This window comes from Anabrus simplex, chromosome 1 (assembly GCF_040414725.1).
Source record: "Anabrus simplex isolate iqAnaSimp1 chromosome 1, ASM4041472v1, whole genome shotgun sequence".
Taxonomy (NCBI): Eukaryota; Metazoa; Arthropoda; class Insecta; order Orthoptera; family Tettigoniidae; genus Anabrus; species Anabrus simplex.
In genome coordinates this window covers 521,919,471-521,934,721 of record NC_090265.1, presented here as the reverse complement: position 1 = coordinate 521,934,721, position 15,251 = coordinate 521,919,471, and the positions used below count along the sequence as shown (strand labels likewise).

The 15,251-nt window shown below is 37.1% G+C and overlaps 1 protein-coding gene across 1 annotated transcript in view; it reads left to right on the top strand.

Annotated features, from left to right (window-relative positions):
* The window catches only part of pod1 (coronin pod1), a 355,918-nt gene that overhangs the window by 197,280 nt on the left and 143,387 nt on the right, over positions 1 to 15,251 (top strand). Inside the window, exon 11 of the mRNA XM_068225053.1 lies at positions 4,938 to 5,051. Coding sequence (XP_068081154.1) covers positions 4,938 to 5,051 — 114 coding nt within the window. The remainder of the gene's footprint in view (positions 1 to 4,937; positions 5,052 to 15,251) is intronic.

The following is a 15,251-nucleotide window of genomic DNA, read 5'->3' as shown; positions in this document are numbered from 1 at the left end:
CTGCATTTTCGGGTTTTCTGTGGTACATCTCCTCTTTAAGGAACCCCCAAAGGACGAAGTCACATGGGTTAATGTCCGGGCTGTGAGGCGACCACATTCCCCCTCCTTCGTAATGTTCTGGAAATCTGTTTGACAATGCCCTAAGGCCAAGTCTCTCGTGTAGGAAATCAAGCACAACGTTGGCAGTATGGAGGGCGTGCTCCATCCTGCATTAACCATTGTGCCTGCAATAGAAGACCTGTGGCCATAAGTTGAGGAAAGAACTGGTTTTGCAGCGTGTCTAAATAGAGTTCACCGGTTTCTGTAGCATCGAAGAAAAACGGACCTATGATTCCATGGCTTGATATCGCGACACACACGCACACTTTCTCCCCGTAGGTGTCTTTCATGTGGATAATCGCGGAGGTTCACGTGTCCAAAATCAAACATTCTGTTTGTTCACAACACCGTTCACGTAAAAATAAGCTTCATCCGAAAACCATGTGTTGTGTAGCACTGCCTCTTGGTCTTGCTCGATTGCCCACCTTGCATACTGTAGTTTCCATTCCTTATCTCTCACAGTAAGCTTATGCGCCACAGTCATCTTGTATGGATACAAGCGAAGCACGGATTGAATAATTCTTTGCACCGATAGGCGTGAAATTCCCAACTTGGCACTGGCTCTTCTTGTTTATTTACTCGGACTATGAGTCAAAGCCACTCGAACTGCTTCAATGTTTTGCGGCGCACGTACGGTACATGCATGTGGCCGCTTACACTCCAAAACAGATCCAGTACCTGCAAATTTGTGATATAATCTGCGTATTGTCTGTGGGCTGGGAGCCCACCGTGTGCCGAAATGAGCACGAAAATGTCTCTGTATCAGTGTAACACTGTTCGTCGCCGCAAACAGTAACACAATCTTCGTCTTTTGTGCGACGGCCAACTGTCCTTTGTCCGCCATCGCGGCAAACTGAAATGGCGGACTCAAAACGGAAGCGATGAACTCGTAACGACATCTGGGGTAATTTTCATGAACTGCACGAAGTTAAGCGCACAGTTTGAAAGCTGTTGCCCCAGTAGTATACTTCTGGGATCAAAATTCAATCGGGTGACTTATTGTGTGCCACCCTGTATGTAATAAGCTAGATCATCATTGTAAAAACGTCATCATGTAAGTCGGCCATCTCTGTTGACATGCGCAAGATGTGCGGACACCACCTTCTCATTTTAAAATATTTGTCACACAAAAACAAATAATGGTAAATTTGGAGACTACACACCATCCTTGATAACAATATTCTAATATGTACTACCTTCCAACAGAAAAGAACTGTGACTGTTTCTAAAAGAGTCTACACAAGGAATGAAAATCATCCCTTGGCAATCAAATAGTTAAGATCTCTCTGAGAATTCCACATACTGTTTGCATAACACACATCTGCAGAACATGTACCAAAATTGTAGTGTGATCAGGCGTTTGTTATTTAAAGCTATTTGTATGTGGCTTTTTATTTTCAATATGAAACATGTTTCATTTTCCCATTTTGACAACCTATTAAAATGATGGAGGAGAAAACAAAGGGAATAAAAGCCAATTTAACATAGTAATAGTTGCAGACTCTGAAAAAGAAATGAACAGAATGCTACAAGGGTTATCAGACACTCTTCAAAGTTGGAAAATTCAACTAAAAGAAAACAAAAGCAATGCTAGTGCAAAATAATTTATTTATTTTTTATTTGCTTTACGTCGCACCAACACAGATAGGTCTTACGGCGATGATGGGACAGAAAAGGCCTAGAAATGGGAAGGAAGTGGCCGTGGCCTTAATTAAAGTACAGCCCTAGCATTTGCCTGGTGTGAAAATGGGAAACCACGCAAAACCATCTTCAGGGCTGCCGACAGTGGGATTCAAAGCCCACTATCTCCCGGATGCGTGCTCATAGCTGTGCGCCCCTAACCGCTCAGCCAACTCGCCCAGTGCAAAAGAATTTTAAAGAAATCAAGACCAATATAAAACTTGATGTCAGAATTGATCAGGTGAAACAGTTCTGTTAGTTTGGCAGCATGTTCACAGAGGATAGTAGATGTTTGGTGGAGGTGAAGAGAAGGGTAGTATTGGCAAAACAGGCATTTGACAAAGAAAACATTTTAACCAGCAATCATATCAATATAGATGTCAGAAAATCCTTTCCAAAGCCATTTGTAAGGGTTACATTGCTCTATGGAAATGAAAGTTGGACTCTGGGTAAACTGGAAAGGAACCACCGTGAAGCTGCAGAAATATGGATAGGGTGCAAAATTACATGAACAACTGGATTGGAAAGAAAAATTAACCTGGAAGTTTTAAGGGATGTCCATGAAGAAAATAGAGGATTATTAAAGAAAAGAGAAAAATAAAATTCAGTGAACATATAATCTGTCAAAACATTTTCATCGTTAACATTCTTGAAGGGGAAAGTGTTGAGAAAGAAAGGAATAGGACGGCTTAGGAAGAAGACATCGAGAAGAGACTAGGATGTAACAATTGCGTGACATTGGAAAGGACAGCAAATGACAGAGGAGAGTGGTTGCATAGACAAGGCACTGTCTTTTAATATAAGAATGAATGAATTTTGAGAAGTTCTCTGCTTCAAGACCAACAGCCAAATATATAGCATCATTGTCTTATTTTCCCTCTCCCACTCTATTCCTTTCACGTTAACTAATCATTGGACAGGCAGTATGATATTGCCAGTGCAGAAGGCTTGTTTTCTCACTGCTACTTCACAGATTCAGCTCAAGGTTGATGGATTGAGTCAAGACTAGCAGGGTCATTTAACATTTATGAGTGTTTCAGTGTGAGATATACATGTCATTAGATTTACTTGCGCAGACCTTTTCGAAACATCTTGGCTCAAATGAGATTTATAACTTGTAACATCTTGGCTCTCCATATCTTTAAGACAAATACCGGTAATAATTGAAGGTCATTAAACATGTAGCTTTGAACATTCGTATATCCAGCTGTTGCCATGACCATCACTATAGTCAGAATTCAAACGATTTGTAGATTCTTGTTAGAGGCTTGGTGCAGCTTTGGTCATCAGCACTGTTGCATGTGCTTGTTGAGATTGTCCAATAGCCTACTTTTTTATGGGATATGAAAAGCCTATGTGAAAAAAAATGAATATTTTTTATGTGGAGATCTTTTCTATGAAAATTTTCCTCCCCTTCTCTTCCCTGAAGCACAGCAATGGTTTGTGGTCTGGCATGGCAAATACAGCGAGTTTGTCCTTTTGAATCTTGTGCCTGGAAGTGACGTAACCTCGTTTTCTTGAAAAGAAAAATTTTCTCTAATCTCATTGGACAATCGTTCTTAACATAACATGAAAAGCATCCCCGAGTTTTTAAAATAATTATATTGTCGGTATAGTTCTGATACACCCTGTATTGAATTCATGTTTCTGGTCTTTTGTGAAAGTGAAGTCTAGGAAATGGATTGATTTTTTTGGATTAATTTTCTGCTGGATACTGCACATTCATGACATGCACAAAATATCTAATCACAAAGTTAGCTGTTACAAAATACTCCTATACATATTTTGAAATGTATGTAAAAAGCTATAAATTCATTGTTATAGGTATATGTATGTCCATTACTGGTACATATTTTGTTTAAAATTTTTATTTGTGTGTTATGTCCAGGTACATTTTTGATGTATGATTTTGTGTGGAATGTATAGAGCTATATTGTGTATTTTATTAATTTCATGCCTACATAAGGCAGCTAGGGTTTCTAATTTTGTTGTACAGTACTTATTTTTCAAATAGTGTTGTATTTTGAAAATATTTTGTTGTAATGAACGTAATCCTGCACATTCTTTAGTGGATTATTATGGGTTAGTGTGGTAGCATTCAGCATGATTGGCCTTTTCTTTTTTTTTTTTTTTTTTTTTTCAATTCCTGGCTTCATCACGAATTTCAAACATTTGATGACTTTAAAGAGGTCCATGAAAGAGGTTAATGTTATTGAATAGAGATACGAAACACTGACTTTTACTCTGATTTTGTATGTTAATGAGGTCTGTTATTTAGTCAGACCAGAGGTGCTCAGTAATAAAATTACATAATTCAACAAGTGCTTTATTTTGCACAGTGTTGTAGTGTTCTGTGACTTTCTCTGTTTGCTGAATTTTTGAAAATAGTATTTCAAATTGAACAGGCGTCCGATGATGATAATAGCTAGGCTCTCAGTGGCGAAAAGGAATTTCATCACAAATGAGGACATAGATATTTACTATCCAAGATTCAAGTACAACAACAGTAATGTAAATATATCTACCAGATAGATATACAGTATGCCTTCAAATAAGTAACTTAACTGAGGTTATTCCCGGTAGGCATGATAGGATTGTTGGTGAGTTTATCAGATGATTTAAACCCAAACCACCACAAGCCACAGATTATCCACCTTATCACTGTATTATATTTGAAATGTTTTAAAGCACCTCTTAAAAATTTAATAGTGAAAATTGTAATTCATAACGTATATTATAAAAATATTTATGGTTTTTAGGTCTCATTATTGTATCTGGTCATTGTAACTATAATGAACGTAAATAACATATTTCTTACAACAAAAATTGTAAATGACATGGATTTCTACCCTCTACCTCCATTTCAAACTTGGGTATCGCCTCAGTGATCAAGAGCGACTGTGAGAACTTCGCCCAACCTTCATGGCCTGTGACGTAGCCACGCCACAGTGGTTGAATAGCATACGCTTGTTGTCTGCCTGCCCGCCTGCACAACAGAATGCCCAGCGTGAGCACCTCTGAGTCAGACCCAACTCTTTAAGATAGAAATAGTGATATTTAAAACTGAGATCACTTTGCATTTACTTTTGTATATTAAAAATTAGCCTTCAGATTTCTTTGTTCCTGAGTGTTCCTTCATAAACCATTCTTCGTTATAGGTCGTGTATCTAAATTTCGCCACCTGAAAGGTACACCACTGCATAAATCAACCCACATAGAAAACATACGTAATGTTAGCAGACAGATATCTGGTGAATGTGATGGATTTCATGGTAAGTACCTACTTAAATATTTGTTAGGTTGGAGTATGTGTGTGTTTTTCTCTCCCTTTTTATCTAATGTCTAGACAATTTGGATAAAAGTGTACTGGCCATGATGATAGGTGGTTTGCAGTCTTTCATTTATTTGTTGTAGGAGTTGTATATAGGGCAGTATATCCCAACCTATAGTCTGTGAAGATGGGATGAGTGGTCCACATACAGGCTTAAAAATGTAGTTCTATTGAAAAATTATCCAAATTAAAATAATTTGAAATCAAATGAGTATAAATTGTTCAAGTAAAGCTGATATTGTAAGAAGCCAGACTTAACTTAAATTTCATGAATATTTCAGTCATTAGGGTACGAGGGCATTGATACAAATAACGATGTTTATGATGATATTTGGTTTTGTAGAACTTGGTCAACCTGAATAACTGGAGAAGAAATCTTCCATGCTCTCAATAGTTGGACAAGAAATTAAGACTCCACTGGGAATAATGAATAATCAGTAGGTCTTCTGTTTGAATGGAGCTCATGCCCTTACAAGCAGGTGTAATGGGGTTGTTTCCAAGGTAAAAAAGTAGCTTTTGTTATGAATTGGGTGTATTGTTTCTTCATAGGTAAGGAAGCATTACCGAGCGAGTTGGCTGCATGGTTAGGAGCACGCAGCTGAGAGCTTGCGTTCAGGAGATAATTTGTTCGAACCCCACTGTCAGCAGCCCTGAAGATGGTTTTCTGTGGTTTTCCATTTTCACACCAGGCAAATGATGGGGCTGTACCTTAATTAAGGCCACAGTTGCTTCCTTCCTATTCCTACCCCTTTCCTATCCCATCCCACAAACCTACTAAGCTGGCGTAGCAGGGGAGAGGCGATACTCCCAGGTGGCAGATAGGGGGGTCCTAACTGCCTTGCCGGCGGACTTGAAGGAAATAAAATACCTCTCGCGGACCAAACATACAACCCCCTGTGGGTGGGGGACACAGACGAAGAATACACCCACGGTATCCCCTGCCTTGCCTATATTTAGTACCCACTATGTGAGGAACACCACAGGATAGTGCGGGTCCCTCTGGTTAGTCCACTTATGTGAGGAACGCCATAGGTTTGCGTTGCTAGTATAGGTTTGCATTGCCTGTAAATCACAGAGATGAGTTATTTATAAGGTTCAACCTATTCAATACGAATTACGTGTTGTATAGATGTTATTTACAACATATATTTAACATGGAACCGGTTTCGATTACAAGCATCATCGATTTAGTATTGTGCTTAGACGCAATCCCTTGGTCAGTAATACTATTATTTAATGCTAGTTTCTGGGAATGTGGGGTGTTGCGGGTCAGATTCACTGATTGTTTAACTTCATCCATCCATTAATTCTTTGTCCTCACGTTTTCGAATCTGGTCAGTGAAATATTCTGGATTTTTAAATTGTCATAACATTTTGTCTCATTTTGTTCCATTAGGGGCCGATGATCTAGATGATAGGCCCCTTTAAACCACAAGCATCATCACCACCTCTCCCATCATTACCATAAGACCTATCTGTGCCAGTGCAATGTAAAGCAAATTGTAAATTTTAGTGCTGAACCATGACCAAGCAAAGAGCGTTACTGCCCTATTCCAAAGCTTCAGACACTCTTCACAAGATGACAAGCAGTCAGTAGACCTAGTCATCTTTTTTATGAAGGACAGTTCTTAAATGTGAAATTTGTATATTAGTTACTTGTGTTAAACTTTTCTTTTATTGTGAACTACACTTACATTATTTTGACTATGTTCATTTAATTTTTTATAACTCTGAAGTGAACAATATGCAATCTTATTTTGAAGTTAGTACCTTATTTTATTATATTTTCATTTTTTAAACCTTTCATAGAAAATAAGGCATTGCAAATTAGACCAACTCACCATTTTTAAATTCATAATCATTCTCGTCGTCATTACAATTTTTAAAAATCCTGGTCATGGGGTAAACTTCAAATTTAGTCTACCATTTCACTTTGCTTTTACCATTAGGGATTGATGAACTAGAATTTAGGCCCCTGTAAACAACAACCACCACCACCATCAAAGCTTCATTGTATCAGATTTTGCTGACAGCTGAGTCACTGTGTGCTGGAGTCATTTCTATCTAGTCCAGTACTTCTGTCTGAATTGCTGATCACTTTTACTCTTGCCACTTATTCTGAAAATCAGCTGGTTTTTTTTTTACATCGTCCAGCAAAGTATTGTTCTGTCAGTAATCAGGTAGCAGTTCATCCACATGCTTATAAGTCTTCTTCCACTCATCAGCTGTTACACAGACAGACACTTCCCTTGTAATATTTTCTATGTCTGTGTTTAATTGGTCTACATTTTTCTTGGTGACTTCTTTCACACTACTCTAGATATGTTCTGTGGGGGTTCTAGTCACAATGGGTTGGTGGGGGGTAACCTTGTAACAGTATGTCCAGCAAATTTTTAAAGCTTGTCCACAGTGAATGTTGGGGTAGATTTCTTACGCCGTGCAATATATTGCCACTTCTTCATTTCCTCCTTTCTGCTCCTCGAAGTGGGTGAAATTGCTGTATATGATAGGGTGCATTTTCCACAACAGTAAAAGCAGCCTCAGAAATGTTTGGTAGTAGTGGGGTCTGGAACCATTTTGGTTATTCATCTCATCATGTCAGTCCTCTGGTTTTGTCTTTGACTTGAACATTAACAGTGCCCCAGGAACAAAACCTATACTGCCAGCATAAACAATAATCCACCTTTGCCCAGCACTGGTAGATGTTAAAACAGTGTTGTTCTCTTGCAGTCACTTCTTGACAGTACAAGAAAGACAGTTGATATAAATTCCTTTTGAGATGTATAAGTGATCTTTTGTATTCCCCTAATCTGTTGTTTGTCCACAGAGTTTATAGGTAACAAAACCGTGAGCACATCGTCACTTAGTCCCATAAAAAATTCAGAAAACCGAACAAATGCAATAGATACTTGTTGCTTCCTCCATACTTTGTCATCTTGCAGCACTGTGCACTAGTTTTGTAAAGGTGGAACTTGTTTCCTCAGGGTATACAGTTCTTGTATTTTTTCCTGAATAATGTTTGTAGCGCTTAGCAGGTACAAACAAAAGATAACTTGGCATAGTAAAAATAATAAAAGAATGGAAGCTATTAAAGATAAGAAACAAGTAAGGAAGAAGAAGAGAGTTTCCAGAAGACCTTACATTTATTAATATATGAGGTGTTGCGGATATAAGGGCGAACTTAAAAAACACAAGTTTCCAGAATCAGCACTTTACTTATACATATCAGTCATTATCAACAGTTTGTGTTGTTCTGGATATTTAGGATGATCCCTAGGTTCAATGTACGGACTAAACTAAATGAATATCATATTAAAATAACAACTATGTACATAATACATTATTTATTTCAATTAATTTGTTCAACACTGACAGCAAATAATACAAAATGGTGGTATCTATTTTATGAATTATGTAGCAATTCATAATAGTACCCATTGCTTCACAACACTTTCCATGGAACATCATACATTGAAAACAGAAACAAAAAATTAAGACATGTACCTGCTAGAGCATTGTACTGTTGGTTAAATTGTTATTGATATAACATGAACCTTCTGCACATTATTAACACAGATGATGTCAATAGTATGGTTGATCATCTTCCTCCTGAGCAACATCTACATTATCTCGTTCTGAAGGACGTCTAGCATCACCAGCATGAAGAACTTTTTCAAAGTAATTCCTCCATGACCGGGCGAGTTGGCCGTGCACGTAGAGGCGCGCGGCTGTGAGCTTGCATCCGGGAGATAGTAGGTTCGAATCCCACTATCGGCAGCCCTGAAAATGGTTTTCCGTGGTTTCCCATTTTCACACCAGGCAAATGCTGGGGCTGTACCTTAATTAAGGCCACAGCCGCTTCCTTCCAACTCCTAGGCCTTTCCTATCCCATCGTCGCCATAAGACCTATCTGTGTCGGCGTGACGTAAAGCCCCTAGCAAAAAAAAAAAAAAGAATTCCTCCATGGAAGAGGCACATATGGCATTAGTGTATCAGATCTTGGCATTTCTTTGCTGGCAGTTTCTATGGTGTGGCTTACTTCTGAGTAAGTTCTTGTACTTGCTGACAAATTGAATTTTTCACAGTTGTAGTTCGTGATCTTTACTTTCTGAAGACAAATCTTCATTATCACTTTCAGACCTGAAAGAAAACTGGCAGTGTGAATTTTTGTTTATACGTCAAAAACTGACTAAAATGCTCTTAAATACATATATTTTTAGTTTATTCTACAAAATGAAAATTAACATCTGAGAAAAGCACCCACACAATTGTGCGTGTCAGGACGTAATTCACTACTTACAAAAAAGAAAAATGACCTCAGTGCATGTGAATATACACATGTACATGGTCAGATGTTCTATTTTACAGTGTGGAACAATTAAAATCTTTGTTCAAACAAGTACACATTATATTTTCTACACTGAGGGCAAGTTTTACTTTTACAGTTCTTTTGGCGGCAGCACCTTTTTGTCAGACCTAAAAGAAAACTGGAGGTGTGAATTTGTTTGTACATCAAAAATTTACTAAAATGCTCCCAAATACACGTGTTTACAATTATTTTAACAAAATAAGAACTATCATCTGAAAAACAGCACCCACACAATTGTGCGTGTTAGGACTTAATTCACTACTTATAAAAAATATAAAAATTTTAAAACTTCAGCTCAGCACATGTGAATATACACATGTACATGATCAAATGTTCTATTTTACTGCATGGAATGATTTAAAACAATTAAAATCTTATACATTACATTTTTCACGTAGAATACGAATTCTGCTTTCACAGTGCTTTTTGTGACAGCACCCAGCACTCCTGCATGCATTGCCTGTAGGAAAACCTAGCCCACACAATTGTGCATATCAACATTCAGAACCTCATGATATTATGTACGATGTTATAAATTCACAGTTTTACGTTTGCTAAACATTTTACACACTTCATAGATTACATTCTGATATTCAGTGAAGCTTCTAGATTATTATTTATTTATTATTCACATATTTTACTCCCACATTGGAGCACTTAAATCAATACATTTGAGTTAATTTCGTCTTTTTCTTCTCCCAGAACTTTCTCATCCTCTCCAACCTGGAAGCCCCTTGTGTGTCCGATATAGTGTATTGTTTCCGTTCAACTGTTTTTAGTTTGAGACTTTATGCGTTTGTTTTTCAAAATCCTCTTCTCTTTTCTGTCTTTGATTTGTCGAGTTATACGCAATTCTTCCAAATCATCCTGAACTTCTTTGAACCAATTATTATTGATTTTATTTTTCAAAAATACAATCAAATAGTTGTTTCAATATCCTGGTGTCTGGTAATCTTGATACTGTATGTGACAGAAAAAAGAAATTCTTCTTTTACGAATTGTAGATATTATTGATTCACATTCACGATAGACAATGTTGTTAGGCAACAATCTCCACTATCTATCAACTTGGCATTTTTTATTAATAATTGTTCTAAGAATTCTTCTATCAGTTTTCTGTAATATGTCTGTTGTACATTTTACATTTAATTTGAATAAAGTTTCAGTAGCATACGTTGCCTCTGGTTTAACTATGGAATTATAGTGTTTCAGCTTAGCGTTTATCAAAGGAGATTTTTTTTTTAATAGGTTGGCCAGGTAAGTCTTTTTGCTTGTTTAAATTTAGTTGTTCTGTGTTCTATTGCTTTTTTTTCATTTGTGTTCCATATTATTATTTCCCCAAGATATTTGAATTACTGAACAATTTTAATCTCTTTATTACTGTTCAGTTGAATAACTGGTAAATCAACTTTAAAAGTTGGCATTATTTCTGTTTTTTTTTTTTTTTTTTTTTTTTTTTTCATATGAAATTTATCCCATTTTTTTGGCTATAATTTCTAGTTGTTCAATTTGAAATTTAGCCTCTTCTATTGTATTTGCAAGTAATGCTAAATCGTCCGCAAAAGCAAGGCAGTTGAGTTTAATATTTCTCCCGATCTTGATAGTTGGTTGGCATTTCTTGTTCCGCTTCTAGATTAATATGAATGCAATAAATAAATATTTACTTTAGGCTTTACTGCTTCCGCCACCTTGCCAATGAATTGCATTTTAAACTCCTCTTCCTGCTCCCTAGTAGTCAAGCGCTAAATAAAAACAACTGAAGTACATTCTATGTGTCCCACACAATCACTGCAGTCCAGTCTAGCACCATGAAAACGTCAAATAAGCTCAGACATATATAAAATCGAACCTGCACAATTCTGCGTACACGGTCTGAGAGGGCTATACTGTGACTCTTGTAGTTTGGATGAATGGCAAAACCTTGCTTATAGGAGTGTGAAAATTCAAACATCTTACCATTCTTGAAGTTGCCTCCTGTTAAACATTGTTTCGTGATCTGTTTCTCCAGTACACTGAAGTCCTATACCGTGAGAGATGTGAGTTCAGTGACAATGAATTTCTTAGTAGAGCAGTTGTTTTTTATGAAGTACACGTAATGGTCCTTTGTGTAAACCTCACTGTGCCTCACCTCAATTAGGCTGAAGTCCCTTTACAGAGCATATAAGAGTGTCCAGGGGGTCATGAAAATGTGCTTTATATTTTGAAATCTTCCATCGTGAACAGACTTAAGACATCCAAGAACCATGTTGATGTTTTTATTCTGCAGTGTGCAGTTATCGCTGAAGATTACTAACTCTTGTATGTTACTGCCCAATGTTCAGACCTAATGTTTCAAACTGCTTGCGGTTTTGCACGACCCTCACTTGGCTATTGTTTCATTGCAGATGTACATAGCGGCACATGCTGTCTTAATATTGTGGATTCGAAGGAGCTATGGCCACATTTTGCATTTGTAGTTGCTGTATACCACTTGTTAATTTTGGAGTGGGCATGGCTTGCTATAAATCAACAGCAATTGCAGTAACAGAATGATCTGTATTATTGTTGTAAGACTTTAACAGTTTGTAGGCTGCTTTAGCTTCCATTTCGTGGGATCCCTTTTTATTCCTCAGTTCTGTAATAAGATTCATACCACCCCCTTTTTCCAAACTCTGGAGTTCAGTTTCATATTTGTCACAATAATTGCAAGTGTCACTTTTAGGTGGCCCAAAACCAATGTTATACTGTGTGTTAAACACATCTCGATATAATTTACTGGTTCTGTATTAGGGTAACTTTATTTGATCCACTCTAAATACAAATTATAAAGAGATTCAACCAAGCTGCAAGATATCTTGTGTGGGGACTCTTTGCACGGCTGTAGTGACTCGATACAGTAGCCAAACTCTGAAAATGTTCTGCAACTGTTTTTTTCCTATCATAGCTTATTTGCTTACCTTGACACTGCTGACTGTACCAGTATTACCTTACTTATCTAACACTGTCCTAACTCTTTTCTCTGAAATGCCTATGGTTACTGTTTCTCCCTAACCTTTCTTCCTTTTTTGACACTACTTTCATCAATTAAAAAATTCTTTATGACACACTGTATGGACAGTAACATAGTAGGTTATGAATTTCATTATGGTCCGTTCTACTGGGTTTTCCTTTATAACACTTCGTTTTACATCATGACTGCTTACAAGATTCGATAGATACGCATTTTGCATATCATAATCACCCATGGTCCCCCAAAAAATTGAAAAATTACCTGGATGTCATCTTGGCCAATCTTGTCGAAACATCCGGACTTACAAGTGTGACCAATAGTATGTGCAGGACCAGTAACGTCCTTTCCTAAGATACGAGCTGTATATAATTCTCCAAGGTTTCGCTTGCATTTAGAAATTGTTGTCTTCCATGTTTCCAGGTTCTTTGCTCTCTTCCAAGTATATCCAGAAGATGTGCATTCGTTTTCTTCAGCGCTCATTAATGTCACTAAGTAATTTAGTTTGAAATGGAGAATAATACTGTACTACTATCATCTTACTACTAGTAATGCCATTCCTTCTGCAGCCAGTCCCTGCTATGAATGGTGTGAAAATATTTCTCATAGGGTCAGTAGGTGCATGCATTTCAGTGTGCTTGGCAGACTGATATGTAATAGCAGCTTCTGACTCGGTGAGGAAAGCAACGGGAAACTACCTCACTCCTCATTTCCTTAGTACGCCTCTTCAGTGATGCCTAGGCCATCTATGACAGCTGATGGTGGAGCTGTTGAGGATCCAACCAGCCTTCGGGCTGAGGACTAAACATACATATCATCTTAGTATGAACTGCCGGTACACACAACACGTGCAGAGTGAGCAAGTGGAGAACAGTGGAGTTCACGTGACCATGGGCTATAGTATGTTGAGTTCGCCTGTTGTATCCTAAAGCTCTCTTTCATTGTTTCCTTGCACATTGTTGTATTCTAACGGAAATACTCAGCAGGACACAGAGAGCATCAAACTTCTACAGTCAAGTCAGAAATCTTCTCTGGGCCTGCAAAATACCACAAAAAGCAAAAACAATCATTTACCACACTTATTTCTTACCAATCCTTACGTACGGTTTAGACACATGCACCCTACTAAACAAAGACTTCAATAGAATCAAAGCAACTGAAATAAGTTTCATTAGAACCATGAACCAAACTACCAGAAAGGATAATATCAGAAATGAAGTGAATAGGAAATTAGCTGGTATTGAGGTTCCTATTACCAGTGTCATAAAGAAACGCAGACTTCATTGGTATGGGCACATAATGAGAATGAACAGGGAAAGACCTGCCAGAAAATATTTTGACCTTAATCTCGTAGGAAGAAGACCACAGGGAAGACAAAGAAAACGTTGGATAGAGACTATAAGATCAGATGTGGAGGAGAGATGATACAAATGGGAGGATGAACTGGAACAGAAGTAGATGGCGAGCGCTTGTACTCCACACCCAGGAAACTGGAGTTGGGAAATGATGATGATGATGATGATGAGGCAAACTCTACTTTTTAGTGATTGCACCAGTTACTGCAGTCTTCATTGTTATGTTTACAACAAAAGTTGAGCCTTTGTCGAGTTCTTCTTTAATATCCGCAATGTCTCAAAGAAAATCTCTACACATGAAATAAAAAGAAAACTTTGAAAGAATTACAATATATGAAATTGATTAATGAAGTATGAATTCGTGATAAATGAAACGCTACAATAAAACTCCATTACAAAAGATTATACTACCAGTTTACAATGAAGTGAAAACAGCAATTAATGCACTTAAGAACTACAAAGCAGCAGGAGAGAATCAAATAGTAGCAGAAATATGGAAGAATGCTAATGATCAGACTATTCAAAACCTACATAAATACTTCATTGATATTTAGAACAGAATGGAATAAAGCAATAATCCACCCGCTGCATAAGAAAGGTGATCGCTCCGGTCCAAATAATTATCGGGGGATATCCTTGCTTGATATTACATGCAAGATTTCATCCAAGATTATATACTCAAGAATCCAAGAACAACTCGACCAAGAACTTGGAGAATATCAGGGAGGATTTCGACCAGGTAGAAGCTGTCCAGATCAAATCATTAGTTTAAAATGGATAATGAAGCACCAAAGAGTTCGAAGTAAGGGTCTAGTCATCACGTTTGTAGATTTTAAAAAAGCATACGACAGTATTCATCGTGAATCATTATTAAAAAGCCTTAAAGAATTTGGCTTATACCAAAAACTTGTTAACCTCATTAGTATGACTTTTAAAAGTATGAAGGCAAAAGTTAAATTTAGAGGTGAATTATCAGAATCATTCACTATAAGAACTGGACTTTGACAAGGAGATGGACTTTCACCATTGTTATTTAATTGTGCATTGGAGAAAGTTATGCGTGAATGGAACAAGAAATGCCAACCAACTATCAAGATCGGTAGAAATATTAAACTCAACTGCCTTGCTTTTGCGGACGATTTAGCATTACTTGCAAATACAATAGAAGAGGCTAAATTTCAAATTGAACCACTAGAAATTATAGCCAAAAAAATGGGATAAATTTCATTTGAAAAAAAAAAAAGAAAACAGAAATAATGCCAACTTTTAAAGTTGATTTACCAGTTATTCAACTGAACAGTAATAAAGAGATTAAAATTGTTCAGTAATTCAAATATCTTGGGGAAATAATAATATGGAACACAAATGAAAAAGAAGCAATAGAACACAGAACAACTAAATTTAAACAAGCAAAAAGACTTACCTGGCCAA